Source organism: Amblyomma mixtum, chromosome 9 (genome assembly GCF_055824585.1).
Source record: "Amblyomma mixtum isolate Tamu chromosome 9, ASM5582458v1, whole genome shotgun sequence".
Lineage (NCBI taxonomy): Eukaryota > Metazoa > Arthropoda > Arachnida > Ixodida > Ixodidae > Amblyomma > Amblyomma mixtum.
The window spans coordinates 71,705,124-71,726,396 of NC_143020.1; the positions used below are offsets into that span (position 1 = coordinate 71,705,124).

Below are 21,273 nucleotides of genomic sequence, written 5' to 3' on the forward strand. Positions count from 1 at the left end.
TTCCAAGGAAGCTTTACCTCATAGCGATCGTTGATCTTCTTGATACTTTTAGTAAATTCTTCCAGGGCTTTGGAGCCTGAATTTGTGGTCGATGTGTCTGACACACCAGTGTTTTCCAACTCCCAGAACATCTTTAGAATCGGAGCGGTTTCTCGATCAGCCACGGTCGTTCTCATGACAAAAGCATGTGTGCAAACTGTCTCGTGACATTTGGACATTACTTGGCCCTGAACTGCCCACCCAAATACCGTCTCGACGGCAGTCAGCTTGTTGGGCAGCTTTCTCACCTTCCCAGTGACGCATTCCCAATATTGATCGCAGCCAATCAGCACATCAATCGGCGTGCCATCGTTAAGAGCTGAATCATCACCCAAAGGAAGCATCAGATCTTGAAGTGTTTCTCTGATCAATTCGTTGGGGCAGGGGATAACCTGTTCACATATGGAAGGTGTTTCTAAGGCTTCGATTTTGTACTGCGCTTTTGGGTCGTCTCGTCGGAGAAGGCACACTTCGACTCGCCTGAATGTGCGTCTGGTCTGTCCTCCTCCAAATACTCCCACCGACAGTAACTCTGTCCCGAGCAATTTGCACCCGAGTTTTCTGGAGCAGTCTTCTGTTATGAAGGTTCTCTGACTGCCGCTATCAAAGAGAACTCAAGAGACTTTTCTTGCTTTTGTCCCCTTGTTCAAGGCTGTAACAGTAGGCATTAGGACTGTGCGGTGAGTGGGGTCCTTTTCTGCTCCTGAGGCATGCAGGCTCACTGGCTGTACCCCTTCGTTGGCCGACCGTGCGTTCTCGGCATCGTTGATGGCAGGGTCGCACATCGCTGTCGCATGCCTGCGTTTGCATCTCTTGCAACTGATCTTAACCCTGCATTGCCTTGAACGATGTCCATGCTTCGTGCAACGAAAGCATCCGCCTTTCGCTGTGAGGATTGCCTTCCTCTCGTTTAGTGTCATCTTCGACTCGCACTCTTGACTTTCATGTCCTTTTGAGTCGCAAAACACGCATTGCATGCAGTTGGCTGCACCATGCAGGGCTGAGGCCGAAGAAGGGTGAGCGTTCCCTCGATGCGTTCGTGCCTTGTGCCCATCAAAATGAGAAGCAGGCTTACCATGTGCGTCGTCGGGCCTGTCTTCCAGCGTCCTTTCGCGGCTCTCAAGCTCAAAGCGGAAGAATCTGAGCAGGGAACGAAGCGGCGTCAACTGTGAGCTGTCCGACGACGATGTCGTTGACCCTGAATCGTCGACCACCGAAGACGTCGCTTCCTCTTGGGTTTCAGAGTGTGAACGATGATAGTACAAGATCATTTCCTTCGGGAGAGCGCGGAGAAGGACCGGATACAGCATCGCCTGGTAGCCATCTTCCTCGATACCCAGCGCCTTCAGCCCCCGCATGTGAACCTGTATCTCATCGTAAAGCCCTCTCAAAGCTCGCACGTTCCTTGCTGAGAACACAGGTTTCACATCGATTAGGCCCTGTATATGATCCTGAATCAACGCTTCCGGATTTCCGAATCGTTGTCGCAAGATATCAACCGCGTCGCTGTAGCAATCACCTGATGCCTGCAGTCCGGCAATTGCTGTCAAAGCCTCTCCGCTCAGCAGCGTCTTCAAGTAATTCAAGCGGTCGATGTTAGAGAGGTCCGTGTTTTTGTGGACTGCCACCTCAAATTGTTCCCAGAATGGCTGCCAGTTTTTTCGTTTGCCGTCGAATTTTGTTAGTTCCAGCTTCGGTAATTTGATCCTTTGAGCCACGGAAGCACTACCAACGGTAGCTTGAATCCGGGTTTCCTGATTTCTGCTTCCTTGTTCGGTTTGCTCTTTCTTGAGTTTTAGTCGGCAAATGCAGGTAGCAATTTTGTCACTGTACTCGATGACCTGCTCGAATTCAGCCTCCGCTTCATCTTCTTTGATGTTTGGCTCGATTGCCGCGTCTACCTCGTTGAGCTGTTGTTTGACCAATTGTAGGCGTTCAAGAAGCACGCTCACCTTTTCGACGGTGGGTGCTTCTTTAGCAGCCAAGATGTCGTCCGTTTCTTTGGTCAGTCGCGTCGCCTGGCTTCTGACGGCCTTCCTCTTTTTCTTGAGAACATCCATGTGGCTGTCGTTGGTACGCTGAGTCGTTGGGTCCGGTCGTTGTTCCTGAATAATCCGTTCCCGGGTTTCGGCACCAAGTCGTTTTGTAGAAACTAAAACTGATGTAGTTTCTTCGTTGATGACAGTAGACTGTTATCGTTTATGTAACTTCGTTTATTGCAAGATACAAGAAACAATCAAACTGTTCGTTAGGAGGGGAGCAAGAGCTCGAGAAATTACATGCTCATCGTTGGGGCTCCCCGATCGTTCTGCCCTTTTCCAATGCCCCTCTAGACGGAACAGCTCTCCGCCTGTCTCAACCTTTGGCCCCTCTCCCCTCGGGTTCCCAGAGTCCCGTCGCCCGAGGGGAGCCGCCGCCGGCCATAAACAAGCGAGAGGTGTCTGGTTTTCGTCTCGGGAGGCGGGCTTAAGAGAATGTCATACAAAACACACACAGGGTAAAAATGAAAAGAAAACATAGTTTCAACAGAGGCCTCATGCCAATCCTGGCATCCTTAGCAGCACAGGTAACCAGCCCAATATTGGAAACGTATTGGCACGGCCGGGTCATACGAAGGACCAGAGTGAAGCCATCCATTTCCAATATCAAATCAATTCCAAATCAAGAGGAAGAAGTGGGTTTGGCAGGGCACGTAATGCGGAGGCAGGGTAACCGCTGGTCCTTAAGGGTAACGGAGTAGATTCCAAGAGGAGGCAAGCGTAGCAGGGGGCGGCTGAAAGATAGGTGGACTGATGAGATTAAGAAGTTTGCGGGGATACGGTGGCCGCAACTGGCAAAGCACAGGGTTAATTGGAGATACATGGGAGAGGCCTTTGCCTGGCAGTGGGAGTAGTCAGGCTGATGATGATGATATTGCCTCAGCAGGTGGTTCTCTCAAGCACAGTCACCGGTGCGGGTCGTGAGACCCAGGCTGCTGTTTCCCAGCAATTTCTCGCAACCAATAATTTAACTGCTGCTTATAAAGGTAGGCCGGTTTTGATGACGTAAGAAGGTTAAGTGGCCTAGACGGCAGGTGTACACCTGCACTACTCAACACGCCAGCCCCGCTAACGTCTGGATTAATCGCGTTAATACACTGTGTGCTAAAACAGTAATGTTTACCAAATGAGTTCCACTATTGATAGAAATCAGTGGTAGCATTCCATGAGTTTCACTACGAAACAAATGCTTACCACGGGTAAGCATAGAATTTCGCAATTACAGCGGGATCAACTTAGTCTGCACTAAAATAACATCCAGATTAATAACTACCACTATATTTACCTCTAAGAAAAGGAAGCAGCACATTGCTAAAGGTTTTCTTGTCGCCTAAAAAATACTCATTGACGAGGTGAAACCACTAGAGTAAGAATTTCGATTCCCCCGACATGTTAGAGTGCAACATTACAACAGTCATTTTGTTACGTGCAGCGACTGGGAAACGGGAAGATAATCCACCCGATGGATCGTGGGCCATTCTTGCCACATCCTATATCTTCTTCAAGGTTTTACTTCTATAAAAATAACTTAGTGAATAGTCAATCAGTTTAAAAGGCAATCAGTTTATTTTCCAGGTTCAGCTGGAGGGTTTCCTAGATAAAAGTTAACTGTGCAGCTTGACTGTGGTCAGGAAACTTCTTTATGCGTTAGCAACTAGTGGTAGAGAAATTTTTCAAACCAGAGTTTTGTAAAAGTCACATTAGAAAAAAAAGCATTGTACGGATGAGAATACTGACAGCATAATACTTTCACTGAATTCAGTAAATAAATAAAAGCACTCAAACATTCATACATACGTTGAATATAAAAATTAGCAACCCACAAATAAACAACCAGCAATCTCCAAGCGAGCACACAAAAATCTAATTTCAACAAAATATTTTCGTACCTCAGTTTTGGTGAATCTTCTTGTATGCATATATATGTGTGTATATATGGTATGGTGCAGGTTATCAGTAATTTAAAATTCAGTGCGAAGGTGCGACACATTTAATGTATGGGTATTTGTTGTACGTATATCCTACCACATGTCATTCGAGCTTGTATATTTGTACTATCCAATAGTTCTAATTTGAATCCTTCACAGCAGTTCAATTTGATCTGATCTAAATCTTATCTTTTTATCAAACACTCTTCCCGCAAGAGCAATCATGCCACCGTAGGCAAGCACTTTATCGGGCGCTCACCATATCAGGTGGCTTCTTCCATGTAATGGACCAGATGCCAGGTGGTGCTGGCCGCGCCGATGGATCATCGAATATGAAGAAATGCGTGATGGCTATCAAGATGGTTATCGGGTAGTTCCTGAAAATAAATGGTGAAAGTACAACGTCACACGTATGCTGCGTGCGTGCGAAGGTTGGCCGAACGCGTTCATAATTATGAGCGAAAGCTCTTACTTTCCCAGCCGCAAATTTGAAGATCACGAACGTTGCGCCGTGACCTCAAAACCGGAGGATTGGCCTGACGTCATATCACGTGAACCCCCACAGCTGCGCCGACCGCCGCCGCGCTGGGTCTCGCCACTCGCCTGATCACATGACTCTTTCTCTCCTAACCACGTGACGCGCAATATACAAGCGCGGCAGCTGCGTTCGCTTTTGGTACTCCGGTGCGCTCCGTGACGCAATGAAAGAGTGGAGAGGGCCTGAACAGAAGCGCGGTGGTTTTCAGTTCTCCTTTGCTCTTGTAAGCGGTCGGACGCGTGCTGAGCGGCTCCCTAGAGTTTACATGCCGGGTGTACTTGTGTGCGTTGTCTTCCTTCGTGGAATAGTGTGGAGGCTATCAAATGTAACGCTAACATATGCACCGTGAGGGCGGACACACTCGTTGGAGCGTCAAGCCAGGTGTCATCAGCCTTTTCCTTAGGAGCTAACGGCTGGTGCTTATAGCGCCGATTGGCTTCCGTGAAATAGAAAGATTTGCTCATAATAACCAGCAGGTACACAGTACGTCCTATTCCATAAATATTTATTTCATTCCAGGTTATGAATTCATACATTTTGCAGAAGCTATATGTATGAACACATGGTTGACGGTATAAATTCATTAACGATGTGGTCATATATTATTTATATGTACATCATAATTGACACCATCACCTAAATGCAAACGTAACTGTAACGTTTGGTAACAGTTTTCGACGATGTGGACGCGAAGCAGCAAGATTGCCTTGCACTTGGGCGTACTGGATTATGTAAAGAGTTTTTAATGTGATCACGTTCACGTCAGGAGCAGAATCAGCTGTCCCCTGACGTAAAGTTCGCTGGCTGGTCAAGAGAGGTAAGGTCACACTGTGCCGTCCCCACAACCTCCCTTGATCTGCCATCCTGATTGGTTGAGAGAAGTCAGGTGGCCTTATGGCACCATCACAATCTGCCCATCGAGGCAGGTGGCAAATAGGCGACCGGATTGTGAGCAACCTGCTCATCATGGCAAGTGGCAATTAAAGAATTGGTAGAGAGGGTACGTCAGGCGACCTTGTGACATCATCACAACCTGCCCACATGGTTGTGAGCATATCACTTTTGGAACCTAGACGACATTACAGCTCACGTCAGGAGCAAACTGGGGCCATCCGGTGTCACGACATTCGCCGATGGGTGGAGAGGTGTAAGACGTCACACGTTCACGTGATGCCAAAACAGGTATGCCATCACATGGTCACGTGCCCCGAAAAGAACCATTTACGAGAGCCAGATTAAAAAATAAATTGAGCTCGATAACAGATATGTAGTTGGTTGGTTTATGGGGTTTAACGTCCCAAAGCGACTAAGGCTATGAGAGACGCCGTAGTGGAGGGCTCCGGAAATTTCGACCACCTGGGGTTCTTTAACGTGCACTGACATCGCACAGTACACGGGCCTCGAATTTCTCCTCCAAAGAAATTCAGCCGCCGCGGCTGGGATCGAACCCGCGTCTTTCGGGCCAGCAGCCGAGCACCATAGCCACTGAGCCACCGCGGCGGCACAACAGATATGTAGTGTAGTCACTGAAAATACACAACAGATATGTAGTGTATTTTCAGTGACTACTAGAAGGATTAAGGTGGTCAGTAAATGAATTGTAATGGATTAGTAGATTGATTAAGAAGGATTAGTCGAAAGAATAAGGAAATGATGGATTAGTGGTCAGTGAACAAAGGTCAACGCGCCATTACTGCCCTCAGCAACCGCAGCTAGCTTTTCCCCCTTTCATGACTCAGGCACCGTGTTCCTTTTCGGCAAGTTTCTGATAAGCGCTTATTTATTGGTCATTTTATTTATAGCCTCATATTACTTGAGCCCTGTGCACACGTCACCAAAACTGCCATCTTCTATGTTTATGCTGCGCTGGAACCGACCGTTTTCCGCATCATTTGATGTCATTGAGTTAGGCTTCATATGGAAAGAACAAGCGTTTCTAGCTGACTACACAGGCGAGGCTTGCACATTCACTGGTTAAGAAAACATTCATTACTGTCTACCCTTGCGAACTGGCTGCCTCTTGGGTTTCCTAAATGCATTAGACTGCTCACCATTATCGTTTACATAATGTGATAGACTTTGAAACATCTAGTGGTATCTAATACTGTGATGGTGACTCACATCGCACGACTGTTCACATCGCACCGACGACTACTGTACACGTGCACTCAGTCCCTAAAAGCTGGCCAATGCGGCTTTCAACGAAGAACAAGCTGCAAAGAGAGTTTTCTTTACATCAATTTATGCAATACATGCAATACGGCAAATATTTCGCACGCTGACTAGGCACCTCGTATAACATGCCCCGAAAAAAAAAGGACACTCAGGCATTTTCATTCTCTCTCGGCCTTTCGCTAGTACTAGTGCTGCTATCGAAATAAAGGAAAGTAAATATTAGCTTGTGGCAATCTAACAGCAGTTCATATACAAACTCTACTGAAATACATGGGCCCCAATGGCCTCTGAGCATTGTCACAACGTCCATTATCCGGTCATATAGTTTCCTTATTAAAAAGGCTAAGTAGAGGAAAGAAGCATGGTCCCCAGAAAAATTGTCCATAAACCGAGTCGTCCATATTTGTGGTGGTGGTGGTATATACAGGGAAGGACTGTATTAGCGACTCCCAAAATTTGAACAAGCAACATTGAAGCAGGAAGAAACTGCGCGCAGGTACTCACTTTAAGAAGCTTTCCATCATATTTACCGTCGTCTTATTGTCCTCGCGGTTGAAGTCTCGGTTGATGGCGCCGAGAAAAATGTGGGTTTGTTTACCGCCGGCGAACCCTTTCTGGACCGAGCTTAGTTGCTGCGAGAAGCAAGGCGATCACGCGTGTTTTGTATTTATCGGTTCGTTAAAGAGAAAAAGTTAGGGGGCAGTGCAGCAAGGCGAAAGCCTTTCCTGGCGCACTGTTTGGCGGACGCCTTACGCCCTCTGTCGGAGCGGACGACAACTATTTTATTAGTTGTTCTCTGCTCCAAAAGGGGGTGTCAGGCATCCGTGGTTGACCTCATTACTTAGAATCCGCGCACTCTGACGTCATAACCATTTCGACCAACCGAAAAGCGTGACACCTCTGCTGACAACCTTCTGTCGACAACGATGAGGCACTAAAGGCTTTCGCCTAATAAATTCCGCTGCTCCAACTGATCCCTACTGGGGCTCGAACACCCACCAAGAGGGAGCTCGTGATGGCCTAAGTTTTTAATGCTAAAGCATTTCTTGTGTCATGAGTGGCGTGTACAGGACCTGTCGGCAGAGCATCAGAGCATGCCTGCACGAACTGTCAAACATTCATTATAGGGGTAATTAATGAAGTAGTTGATTAAATATTTATGGTTTACTGTGAATTAATAACTAAGCCACTAAAATGATTAAATTAGCGGTTAATTAATCCGCTGGACTGAGTAATTATTTAGTTTAATTAACTGATTGATGTACAAATAGATTACAAATTAATTAAATTAACACATCGAATAAACATCGAATGGCATCGAATAAACACTTACATTCAAGTAATGAATCAATTGATTTGATGATTCCTTAATTAACATCATTATTCCTTAGCTAAATTAGTTAATTATTTCACACAATCATCTACAATTCAATCAAACTGCTGAATTTATTACTGCGTTAGTTATTATAGAATAAAATATTAACTAACACTTTGGAGTGCATACTAGTCGCCCCAGCAACAAACCCACCTCTTTGCATGTGGTACAACCGAAATTAAAGTGGAAACACGACTTAGAAATGGCAAAGGCTTAAAGAAACGAAAACGCAGCAATACAACCGGCAGCAGTAAGAGAAACGTTTTCGCATCACTGCACCTAAGCAGACTTAAGTGCACCCTTGGAATTTTTGGAGAACTGTACATGGAAACCTGCCTGGATTGTCCGCATTCAGACCAAAATGCTAGCCTGGGTCTAACCATGGATAGCCAAAGGTCGAGCGATAGCATTTTGGCAATGACCCGACGCACATTTAGAGGTCGCCAGCGTGTCGGGCACGCTGATTTATGGTTGGACGTCGATGTTGGTCCAAATCGGTCAAGGTGAGTCTGTCAAAGTCAGTCTGTTGCTGTGCTGTGCTTCTCAAGGTTAAAGCAAGGTCAAATGAGGCACGGAATGGTGAGCAGCTTTTGCGTTGAGTAGAGCCACTGCTCTAAAACTTCACTCTGCCAAAGACGGAAGTGCAGAGCGTGTACGTGTACTGTGTGCTCGAGTGCGGTCAGTCTGTCAAAGGCAGTCTGTTGCTGTGCTGTGCTTCGCAAGGTTAAAGCAAGGTCAAATGAGGCACGGAATGGTGAGCAGCTTTTGCGTTGAGTAGAGCTCCCGCTCTGAAACTTCACTCTGTCAAAGACGGAAGTGCAGAGCGTGTACGTGTACTGTGTGCTCGAGTGCGGTCAGTCTGTCAAAGACAGTCTGTTGCTGTGCTGTGCTTCTCAAGGTTAAACAAGGTGAAATGAGTCACGGAATGGTGAGCAGCTTTTGCGTTGAGTAGAGCTGCCGCTCTAAAACTTCACTCTGCCAAAGACGGAAGTGCAGAGCTTGTACGTGTACTGTGTGCTCGAGTGCGGTCAGTCTGTCAAAGACAGTCTGTTGCTGTGCTGTGCTTCTCAAGGTCAAAGCAAGGTCAAATGAGACACGGAATGGTGAGCAGCTTTTGCGTTGAGTAGAGCTCCCGCTCTAAAACTTCACTCTGCCAAAGACGGAAGTGCAGAGTGTGTACGTGTACTGTGTGCTCGAGTGGCGTGTTTCGCAGGTTTGTCGGTGTGACAGAATAAAGTCACGCTCACGCGTTTCCATAGAATCTACACATTGATCGCCGTGGAATTTGTTCGTTGTCACCGAGGCCTTCACCGTCAGACGTTCGTGTGCCTTGTCTGGCTGGTCCTTACCACCATTAGCTGGGAGCATCACGGCCGGTCCTTACCGGAACCTGAGAACACTCTGGCGACGCCCGCCTAGTAACAGCCGCCATTGACCCAAGTCTGCAGCGGTTCGAGTTTTCCTGCCACACCAGGCTACGCGTGTCAATCTGCTGTGACCCGCTGTGACAGCTCGTGCTGTTCGTTTCTCGTCTCTTGTGTCCTCGTCTTTTGCTGCGCTACAGTGTATTGGGATTAATAGTTAGATGCATTCTGAACGTTCCTGATTCTCTGGGAGTGACACCGGAGCGCGGCAGGAGCAAACCGGACCCCTTTCGGCTAAATGGCTAAATGCCCGAGCCGTGCAGTGCGCTTCTTACGTACAGTCTTTGTCAAAAGTAACCAGGCTGCATGGTTTGCTTCTAGCTCGTACAGTGGAGCCCTAACAGCTTCCCTGAAGCTGAAATGGTCATTAAAGGTAAGTACTGGGGGTCTTCTTACCTTCCAACAACTTTTCATCTTTAGGAAAGTCACAAGGGCTCCACTACAGAAGTTAGAAGTAAACCATGCAGCCTGGTTACTTTTGACAAAGACTGTACGCCTCCGAGACAAGTATGGAAGCACACTCCTGGGTTGTGTACCGACACAATGAGCCAAGGAGTTTAAGTACACACCCAATACTAAGTACTCCAGGTAGCTATCCTCACTGGAAACTTTGGACCAAATTTGAGAAGCACGAAGGAATTCCTCTCCACTAAAAGCACTTGGTCTGATTAAGTGCCGACCGGTGACGTCTACAAATAACAGGCAGCTATAAATACTCCGCAAACAGAGCATCGTGGCTAGCGTGTTTGTTCCGAATCTAATTAGCGCTCAGTAGAAAGCCGTTAAATTTCTATCGGCAACGTCGATATCGGAAGAATGGACCACTAGATTCAATATTTCGATACCTAGTATCTAACAGTTTTGCAGCCTTCGAGATTTTTGTGCAAGAATGTTAAATATGAAAGCAACTCTGGGGACATAACAGAAATCTTGATAGGATTAATGAGGGCATGAAAAATGGCATTGTTATTCAGCTTGGAGGGTAACATGCAGTTTTCAAACCTTGGCAGGCTCGTTGGAAAAATTTTTAATTTGCTCCTCCCTGCCCCTCGATAATAATCAGTGCCTAAATATTAATAACATGTCTTCAGCGGTAGGTCCTAGTAGAACGCTGTGAACTTTATATTAGCATAAAATGCTGTCGCATTATGTACGAGAGTTGTGTGAAAGTACCGTACTTACTTTTAGCAGGTCCAGATCGACATTCGATGAGAGTGACAGCTTACTAGCGGTGTCATAAGCCAGGAGGATTCCGAAGTCCTCAATCTTTGAGTCCCAGAGCGGCTTCAGCAGTTGGCTGTTCTTGGCAAGCTCCGCCTTGCTGAGATGCGCGTACCTGCGCCATGGTATTGCCGGACCATTGAAGGGCCAGTGGTGAAGCTCGTACTACGAGATTTCATAAACTACCACCCCTGCACTCACAATTATCATTACCGGCCCGTATCCGCAGAAGGACAAAGCAGCCTTTCACTGATTCCTAACTAACCGTGTCCTAATTACTATCGTACATGATACCAATTACTAGAACTCAGTTCAGAATCTGTGCATTCTTTTTGGGCTGCTTCCAAAAGCTGGCAGACGAAAATACCACTCGATAGTTGAGAAATTCGATCGTCTCCCGTAGATACAGTACACTGCAGGTTCTCAAACTCTGGAATCGCTCAAAGCGTAGAATATTTAGGCACGCGAAAAAAGTGAGCAGTATTTCGATAACTATGATTAAAATTCTTCAGGTCCGTGAGGCATACGTACATAGGGTGCATGACTTAAGATTTTACACCGTTTTTAAAAATATGACTCCTTGCGTTAGAATAGCGCTTTTTTTTCTGCGTAGCATTGTCAGCCGTGTAATACATCTGAATAGAGCTAAGGCATGCTAACTAGCAGGTTGGATAACTAATATTAAGTAGTTAACTTTCTGACTATTACTGTCGGGCTCACAAATTATCGGCAGGCGTGTAGACCACGGTAAGTAATATTCATATCGGTATTTAGAATTTCGAAAACACGGTTAACCTCCGTGCTGTGGTTCTGCAAATTTTGGCTACATCGCACAGAATCATATGTGCTTTCGAGAAGCTTGCAGGCAAAGCAACGACTCCAGTGCAGCTAGCTAACTCATCCAAGTAGCCAAAACTGGTATGAATATTACTTACGGTGGGCTACACGCCTCTCAAGAAGTGATATTTAAAAAGTTAACTATTCAGTATTACTTAATCAGCCTGTTAGCCAGCACGACTTAGCTGTTTCTAATGTGCTACGCCACTGACAATGCTATGGCGAAAAAAAGCGCTCTACTAACTCAAAAAAGCCTATTTTCAAAAAGTGTGTAAATTCTTAGATGGAACACCCTGTATATATACCTAGCAACCTGCCCATCGTGCTAGGTGGCCGCTCAATTAATCGTGACAGGCAGCACGGGAAGAACAACCTAGGTCGCAACCCAACCCAAGCTGTCCAAGTACCGCCAATGGCAGCACCTGACATTGAAGGGCAGTGGCGCATCGCTTGACCGCTGCACCATTGCGCCAAGAGTGGTAGGAGGTCTCCAAGGGATGTATTAATGCACGACGCCGCATACATGGGCATTAACCCATTATCGATATCCGAACAACTGCCATCCGTGAACACTGGAGTTGAACACCAGAACCGAAGAGAAAACCGAACTGCCACAGCACACCTAATTCGCATTTGGCCTAACTACGCAACTCGACCATAATATTAAGGCGAAAGCCTTTAATGGCTCATGCTCGCGGTGTCTGTCGTGGCCTCTCCCACACGCAGCGGCGCAACCTCCTCCCCTCCTTAGCAACCGGTGCGCCGGCGGGGGGCGCTGCTGTGCATAGCAACCGTGACGTCACACAGTAGGGGTAGAACGAGCGCGCGCGCGTCGGCGGTGGCAGCTGCACCGCCGCTCCTTCGCCAGACGTCTCGTTGCAGTCGAGTGAGTGAAACGCACGGCTCCGAAGCGGCCCAGTGATTCCACGCCAAGCGGTGCGGGGAAGTGGCAGTGGGTTGACCACAAGTCTTTCGCCAAGCACACTTAAGAATTTCCAATGTGTCTTCGGTAACTTTTTTACCGAAGACACTTTGGAAATTCTTTGGAATTCGGCAATATGTCAGCCCGATTCAAGCAGGCCAAGGTACTAGGGCATGTGGGCAATGTGAGCTGCCCGCACCGACTCCGTGTTCAGCGTGCTGCAGGCAGTCCAAGTCTGCGTGGAAATATAATGGTTTGGAGAGTCGTGGGTAGTTCAGCGCAACCTGATAATGTGATACTAGCCGCGTTTACATGAATGCGACCGCAGCGCATCGCATTTCCTGGCGTATCCCGTGGAGCCGACGCGCTACTGTTTACACGTACAGCATCAAGTCCAGTGTGACAGTGACCCTTCGCCCATTGCATGCGGCAGAGGGGTCCAGTAACCCCCATCTTGAGCCAAGTCTGCTTTGTTATCCGGCGGGGAGGGGGGGGGGGGGGGAGGGGGTATTGTATAGGCCTGACAAGAAGGAGGAGGGACACCTCCAAACCTGTTTCCATTCACCGCTGAAGTCGACTTGCTATTCTAGATCTACCCCCATCTGGCGCATTGATGCGATGGGCTTTCCTAGCGCATTATCACCGTTTACACGAATACGATGCGCTAAAAAGTTGATGCGATGCGCTGCTGTCGCATTCATGTAAACGCGGCTACAGTTATTGCTGCGCATGCTCAGGTCATTTTGCCCATTTTACGCGAGTGCAAGAGTCATACACTAGTAATTTCCGTCAGCGAGTAAAAATTCTGAGTTTTTACACGAATCATCTAGAATAGGAGGTTGCGAGGACGTATACATTACAAATCATCGAAATCCTCGAAAGGCAGGTCGATGTGTTCAGTCCCTCGAAGGCTAACGGTATTGCATCGGCAGCCCAATTAAGGCTTGCGCCTTTTCTTTTGCATACAGCTCGCATTTTTGTTTCATCAGCCCTCAAATTAACGACAGGTACGATGTACGCAGCTTGCGGACATGCGCATTTGCAGCCAAGCCCAGGCTCATGTCGGGCCTAGCGACAGTTTTGTGCCGGCAGCCCCTATTGGGCTTGACGAGATTTTTCCGAGAGAGATTTCATTTATTTTGCGCCTGCCTTCAAATAATCGACAAGGACAGCAGGCTGGCAAGCCTGTTTTCCAGTCTCGCCAAGGCCGATGTGGGACCTACAGGAGTTTAATGTCAGCAGCCCAATTATGGTTTGAATACGTTTTTCTGACATACTACTTATATCGACGCTGCATTCTCCTCAAGTTCCCTACAAGGGACTGATGTGGTAGAGACCGATGTAGCATCAACCTTCAAGTTCCCTGTAAGGGACCCATGCGGTGTGGATACAGGGAAGAAGTTCGAGTTAGTCCTTGCAAAGCCGATATGGGACCAATGTAGTGCCAACAGGGGCAAGGCCAATTTGGGCTTGCCTACTTTTTCCCCATCAATCATCCATCAATCAGGTGATAGAGAAATGGCAGAATATACCCAACCCCTCATTGTTTACGAGAAAGCATTTGACTAAGTGTAAACCTCAGCTGTCATGCAGGTATTGCGGAATCAGGGTGTGGAAGGGTGCTATGTGAAAATATTGGAAGATATTTACAGCGATTGCACAGCTACCATTGCCCTCCATAAAGTCAGCAATAAAATTCCAATAAAGAAAGGTGTCAGGCAGGGAGACACGATCTCGCCATTGCTATTCACCGCCTGTTTACAGAAGGTATTCCTAGGGCCTGAAATGGGAACAGTTGGGGATAAGAGTTAATGAAGAATACCTATGTAATCTGAGATTCGCTGATGACATTGCCATGCTAAGTCACTCAGGACATGAACTGCGAAGCATGATCAATGAGTTAGAAAGGCAGAGCATAACGTTGGGGCTAAAAATTAACATGCAGAAAACCAAAGTAACATTCAACAGCCTAGCAAGAGAACAGCAGTTCGCAATTGGTGGCGAGGTGCTGGATGTAGTAAGAGAAATGTCTATTTAGGGCAGGTAGTGGCAGCTGATTCGGATCATGAGAGGGAAATAACTCTGGAAGAATAAGAATTGGGTGGAGCGCATAGGGCAGGTTCTCTCAGATCATGAGTGGAAGTTTACCAATATCAGTCAAGAGAAAAGCATACTACAGCTATATCTTGGCGGTACTCACCTATGGGGCAGAAACGTGGAGGCTAACAAAGAGAGTTCAGCTTATAAGTTAAAGACAACGCAGCGAGCTATGGAAAGAAAAATGACAGGCGTAACGTTAAGAAATCGGAAGCGGGCGGAGTCGGTGAGGAAACAAAGGCGGGTTAATGAAATCCTAGTCGAAATCAAGAGGAAGAAATGGACTTGGGCAGGGCATGTAATGCGAAGGCAAGATAACCGCTGGTCCTTGAGGGTAACGGCATGGATTCCAATAAAAAGCAAACGTAGCAGGGAGCGGCAGGAAGTTAGGTGGGCGGAAGAAATTAAGAAGTTTGCGGGGATACGGTGGCCACAACTGGCAAAGGACAGGGTTAATTGCAGAGACATGGGAGAGGCCTTTGCACTGCGGTGGGCGTAGTCAGGCTGATGATGATCATGATGACTTATTCCCCACGGCGAGCTGACATGGGTATTAGAATGGTTACTCCAGCGTATGAGGGCTTTCGCACATATATGCTGACCAACACCAATCAAGAATTTTAGCCCCGTGCATACGTACGGAGGCCTAGAACCAGGGAACACGTGAGCGAGTGGTCTCCGCCCTTCGCAGAGCGCTGCCACCGATAGACGGGGAAAATGCGTGGCACCTGGGATATGCGAGGAAACAGTAGCCGACCATGCTTATTGGGCATGCGCCTTTGCCGCCGATTCTGGCCACCTTTCGGCGACAGAGGTCCGTGAAATGCGGCGGCCGCTTGCTCCCCTGTTCCCTCTCATATTGCTTTTAGCTGTACGCACGTACGTACGATCTTGCGCCGTTGCCTGGCGACCCGAGTTATTACCTCGGCAGCATGGGTCGCAATCCCTAGCGGTGGCTGCGACCGAAAGAGCCACCTGCCAGTGCAGTCGCGCATCTCTTACCACTACGCTCGTAGTGGTATGAGGATTTGCCGCTATCTATGAATGTAGAGAATGGCCAATTCTTCATATATGGGAATTGACCCACTAAGGATATCCCGTCATACCCCTAAGGCGGAGTTTAAGTGACCCTCCATTTGAAACCCGCCGCGGTGGCTCAGTGGTTACGGCGCTCGGCTACTGGCCCGAAAGATGCGGGTTCCATCCCGGCTGCGGCGGCTGATTTTCGATGCAGGCGAAATTCTAGAGGACCGTGTTCTGTGCGATATCAGTGCACGGTACAGAACCCCACTTGATCGAAGTTTCCGGAGCCGTTCACTACGGCGTCCCTCATAGTCTGAGTCGCTTTCGGACGTTAAACCCCAATAAACCAAACCTCCATTTGAAGAATGAACACCTGTTTTTGCGCGTCTACTTGGTTCAACTATGTTAAACCCCTACCAATTTGTTTTTCTCTTCAAAAAGCAGGGTAGAGATCACTTAGAAAGAGCACTTGAGTGTGTGGTTCTGTGCCTCGCATAGATATGTTGTTTGTGAGAGCGCGCAGACTCCGTGACAGTGCCTCAAAGAAGCGCTGCGAAGTACCACGTGCTCAAGTGTTCCCGCTAAGTATGGCCCACCGTGTACATCAGCTTCCAGGCCCAACACGACTCCTTGACTAAGAATATTCTCGGGTGAACTCACACCCTTTCCTTCAAATTCCGCAGGGCTCACGGCAACGTAGGAGGTATGCTCACAGGTGGAATTTGGTCAGAACATGCAGAGGTGCAGACAAAAGCACTTTTTAGCACAGATCGAGCTTGTCTCACAGCTTTGGCTTTAAAAACTCAGAAACCCGGACCCTTTCTCCTTTGTGAGTGGAGAAGGTAATCACAGCAGCGTCTACGAAAAACCGCGCCACCAATGAGAACATCGAATGCCTGGCTTAGATAGGGATTAGATTAACCAGGTTAGCACTCGCCTTCCTAAGTAGTGAACGCTGAACCTGCATTGAGACCCACTTTGTTCGTTTCTTCTTTTTTTTTGAAAACAATTACGGTTAACAGAAAGGCGCCGTCGCAATACACACATGAGAAAATTCGCTGTACAGGTATTCCTGCAGAAAGACAGTCAGACTCAATTGTTAGATGCCTAAGAGTAATTAAAACTGCGCCACAATGCAGAAACGAAGCGATTGTCACAAGGATTACTGAAGAATCATATGTAGGGAAAAATTAAAACTTCGGCGCCAGACCGGACCGTTCACATAGCTTCATTTTTCCCTGGGGTGAAAGGTGCGTCTGTGGAGGGAGCAACCCTACAAGGGGAAAACGCCTTTCCTTGTCTCCTTGATGCTAGGGCGCCGAAAAGAGGCGTCAATCCTTTTAAAATGGTATATACACTTCTTACGGACTATATTGCCTTCCTATAGATATTTTTTCTCTATTCATAGTCTATAGACAGTCTATAAACAAAAGTACTAAAATTGTATATCAATAAGTCTATAGATTGTCTATACACTGTCTATACACTGTCTAAAGCATTAGTGTTGCCTACAGACTGTTCTCTATGGTTTGTCTATAGAAAGTATATAGACTGTATAGACAGATGTCTATGGGCAGTCTATAGATTGTCTAAAAAAATTGCGAGGACACTTCAGCAACTAAAGTGCTGAGAGGCGAAAGCCGATGACACCTTAATTACGCTTAATTACACATTTTCCATCTCATTTGACACAAATTCGACGTTTTTCCGACCATTCTGTGACAATTTTCACTATGCCGTGACGACTTCTGGTGCGTGTGACGTCACACCGTTCCCGTAGCTATACCGACGTCCGCGTTATTTTGACGCAATTTCAACATTTTTGCCTATAATTAATAATTAATCTACAGACACCAAATTTAGCTTTAAGGTTCATTTTTTCTTCCCCTATCTGAAGCAACAATTGGGTTTCTTCTCTTTTTTAGTTCCCGAGTAAACTTAAGTGATACGCTTTGCTAACGGACGACGGTATGAGCCATTAAAGGCTTTCGCCTTAAAATTTTCGTAAGAGAACTCTTACTCACTCGTAGTTGAAGGAGACGCCGTGCCTCGTCTTCTGCGCCGCCTTGGCGTGCGTCTTGAACTCCTCCAGGCTACCGGGCTGGTATCGGGGGCGCACTGCCCCACCTTCGACCCAGACTTCCGTATAGGCCAGGAAGTCGCAGTGGCCGTCCGGAGGCATCTGGTGCCCGAATAAGGCCCGGTAGCTCACCGTGCAGAAAATAAGGTCCGTATGACGGTCCACCAGAGGCTTGGGTTTCACACGAGGAGTCGTTGGCGGCTCTGCGTCAAGTCAGGAATATGGCTCAAAAGTGCGCTGCAAGTTGATCAACCTAATCTTGATAAAAGACTACAGAACTACACGGACAATGTTGATGAGACTTAATTAAAAGATGTAAAAGCGGCGTGTTAGGAATGGTTTGGTTTGGTTTATGGGGTTTAACGTCCCAAAGTGACTAAGGCTATGAAAGACGCCGTAGTGGAGGGCTCCGGAAATTTCGACCACCTGGTGTTCTTTAACGTGCACTGACATACACGGGCCTCTAGAATTTCTTTGGAGAAGAAATCAGGAATGTGGGGCAGTCAAATGTAGGTATCAAACATCGTCACCGTGCATAAATACATCCAAAAATCACATCAGTAATTAAATACTGGGCTGATAAACACATTTATTCAAAGTTACTATAGTTTAGTTGTTTACGGTGGTTTAACGTCCAAAAGCGACTCAGGCAATGAGGGACGCTGTAGTATAGTGCTCCGGAAATTTCGACCACCTGAGGTTCCACAATGTGCACTGGCATCTCACGGCACACGGGCCTCTAGAATTTCGCCTCCATACAAATTCGACCGCCGCAGCCGGGATCGCACACGCAGCTTTCGGGTCAGCAGCCGAGCACCATAACCACTGAGCAACCCAGCCGGTCGAAGTCTGAAGTTACTATTGCTTAAACTTTAGCTACGTTCTATCAAAGAATATCGAGCCATGTTTTCAGGTTTCAGGTTCGTGTTCTACAAAAGCGGTGCACTTCGGTTATGCCTCCCACTTGACAGAAATGAACCAAGTTATAATTGGGGCCATTTTGAGGCGACAAAGGCAAGAGCTTTGCAAAGAATCCATAGCTCATATATTGCTCCAGTAAGATAGAAAACAGTGCAGGTAACCGAGCTTTGCAGGTTGCGGAGCAGCTTTCCGTCGTGCTGTACTGAAATTAGCTTTCCAACCGTACCGCAATAATTTAGTCTCGGATGACGGAAGATAAGGGGGTTAATAATTACCGCATTATCTTCAAGCCTTACGCTTCGAGGAAGCAGTATGTGTCGCTGTTTCCTCCAACCCTCAAACCACATTTGCGATCTGTCATTGAAACCCCATGACAGCCAAGCTCTAAAGAGAGCCGCGAGTCCTGAGTTGTGAGTACTTAAAGGAATGGATTGCTGTTCTCCTTGTATTTATTAATGTTTTGCACCTAAAGTTTACCGCGGTCTCACCTGCGTAAGTCTCTGACAGTACAAAAATTGGACGTCCCATAAACGACCGTCTATGGTACTGTGTAGGAGGTAAAAACAATGATGACGGTTGCGCTCAATTCTTGGTGTAATTCGAGACCTGCGGGAGCAAGGCCCAATTCGATGGTCTAAATGTCCATGGCCCAGGGGGTCAGTGATAATACTAGTACTCTGTTAGATAACATCTTCGAGAGAAAGCCCGAATGCGAATGTAGGAACCATTCATTGCTAAGGTGCCATTCCGCATAATTAGGCCAAATGCACACAGATGTAGATGCGGTTGCACGTTAACAATGGTACGAGCTTCACGAAATGAAGAACAAAAAAGCATTTTTATTTTTCGCTGCGCATGCGCAAGCAGTCAGAATAGCGCTCTATACCCTTGAACCTCATTCCTCCGTCCAATCTATGCTACGCTAACAGTGCTAAGCCAACATTCTTCAGAAACATGGAAAGCGTCAGGTATTTTCATAAGTCCTCTTGGCCAGGCAGTTAAATTTGGCAAATTCAAATAGGAATAAACTCTACGTGATGCACAAGACACCACTTGCCGCAGGTTGTAGATGAACCCACGACGAACGCGCGTCGATGGTAGCGGTCTATACCAACTCCGCTATGGCCGTGTCGCCTTACTTTCTGAACATTCTCTAGTGTCACGCCCACCAGAACGAGGAACGTGAGCGTTCGATCCTTCGCGGCATTGGGGATCGAACTCCACCCCTCCCGCTTGTGAGGCGGATGCTCAAACGACTAAGCCACTGCTGCGGTTTACTGCTACTACTACTACTACAATGACGCCAAACCCAAGGAAGTGGCCTTCAGCAGCGTTCTATGTAAAACGAAGTATACGGATCTTTCTGGCTATGTATGTTTTTCCGACAGCAAAGCAGGTATTTAATGCTGAGAAAAATTGTCTGCAAATTAAAAATGCGTCCCAGCCGTACCACCCGAATCGGGACGTCAATTTTGAAAATGTCTTGTTCGCGGTTTCAAAGTGAATTACCGTAAAGAGTAGGCATAGGGATGTCTTTACACATCGCTGTTTGCTTGCATAGACGGCCGGCGGTCTCGACCCATATGCGTTACTTTCTGACCGTTTCTAGCGAATAAAAGCTCAGTTGTCAATGCAAATATCGTCCTTGACATTAAAACGGGGCATACTATTCATAATCATCCTCTGGTTTGGTTTGGTTTAAGGGGTTTAACGTCCCAAAGCGACTAAGGCTATGAGAGACGCCATAGTGGAGGGCTCCGGAAATTTCGACCACCTGGGGTTCTTTAACGTGCACTGATACCGCACAGTACACGGGCCTCTAGAATTTCTCCTCCATCATAATCATCGCCATCACCCTGACTATGCCCACTCCAGGGCAAAGGCCTCTCCCATGTATCTCTAGTTAATCCTGTTCATTGCCAGCTGCAGCTACCGTATTCCCGTAACTTCTTAGTCTTATCCACCCACCTAACTTTCTGTCGGCCCCTGCTACGCTTGCCTTCTCTTGGAATCCACTCCGTTACCCTTAAGGACCAGCAGTTATGCTGTCTTCGCATTACATGCCCTATCCAAGCCCACTTCTTCCCTCTTGATTTCGACTAGGGTGTCATTAACTCGCGTTTGTTCCTTCACCCACTCCGCCCTCTTCCGATCTCTTAATGCTAGACCTATCATTTTTCTTTGCATAAATCGTAGCCTTGTCCTTAACTTAAGCTGAACCCTTTCCGCTAGCCTCAGCGTTTCTGCCCCACAGGTGAGTACCGGTTAGATACAACTGTTTATACTTTTCTATTGAGGAATATCGGTAAAGGCAAGGCACTTTATTGATACAGGCCAACTGAAATTGGTCGTGGGTGTCCCCATAGAGTTTCTTACTGTTACCTAGAGGGAAAGCTGACAACCCGTCTATGGGAGTTTGCATAGAAGCCCCTCGAGACCACTTCAGCCACCATGGGCGCTCAAAGCATCATGGGGAGGTGAGCTACCGACTGCAGAACTACATCTTTTGGCCAAAACAATAATCGAAAAATAAAGCTGTTCGATAACTACTAATGTCCTAACATTAAATATCCTGTCTGTAAATTGCAACAAACGAGCAGAAAAGCATGTAAATGCAAAGTTTGTCCAAAATAAGAGATGGCTAGCTTTCGTAT

At 47.1% G+C, this 21,273-nt stretch overlaps 1 protein-coding gene across 1 annotated transcript in view; it reads right to left on the reverse strand.

The window, feature by feature from the left end:
• The window catches only part of LOC149329636 (uncharacterized), a 39,248-nt gene that overhangs the window by 10,437 nt on the left and 7,538 nt on the right, over positions 1-21,273 (reverse strand). The window contains exons 3-5 of the mRNA XM_089559277.1: positions 17,643-17,901; positions 10,701-10,854; positions 4,266-4,383 (exon numbers count right to left, since the gene is read on the reverse strand). Coding sequence (XP_089415403.1) covers positions 4,330-4,383; positions 10,701-10,854; positions 17,643-17,901 — 467 coding nt within the window. The 3' untranslated portion in view covers positions 4,266-4,329. The remainder of the gene's footprint in view (positions 1-4,265; positions 4,384-10,700; positions 10,855-17,642; positions 17,902-21,273) is intronic.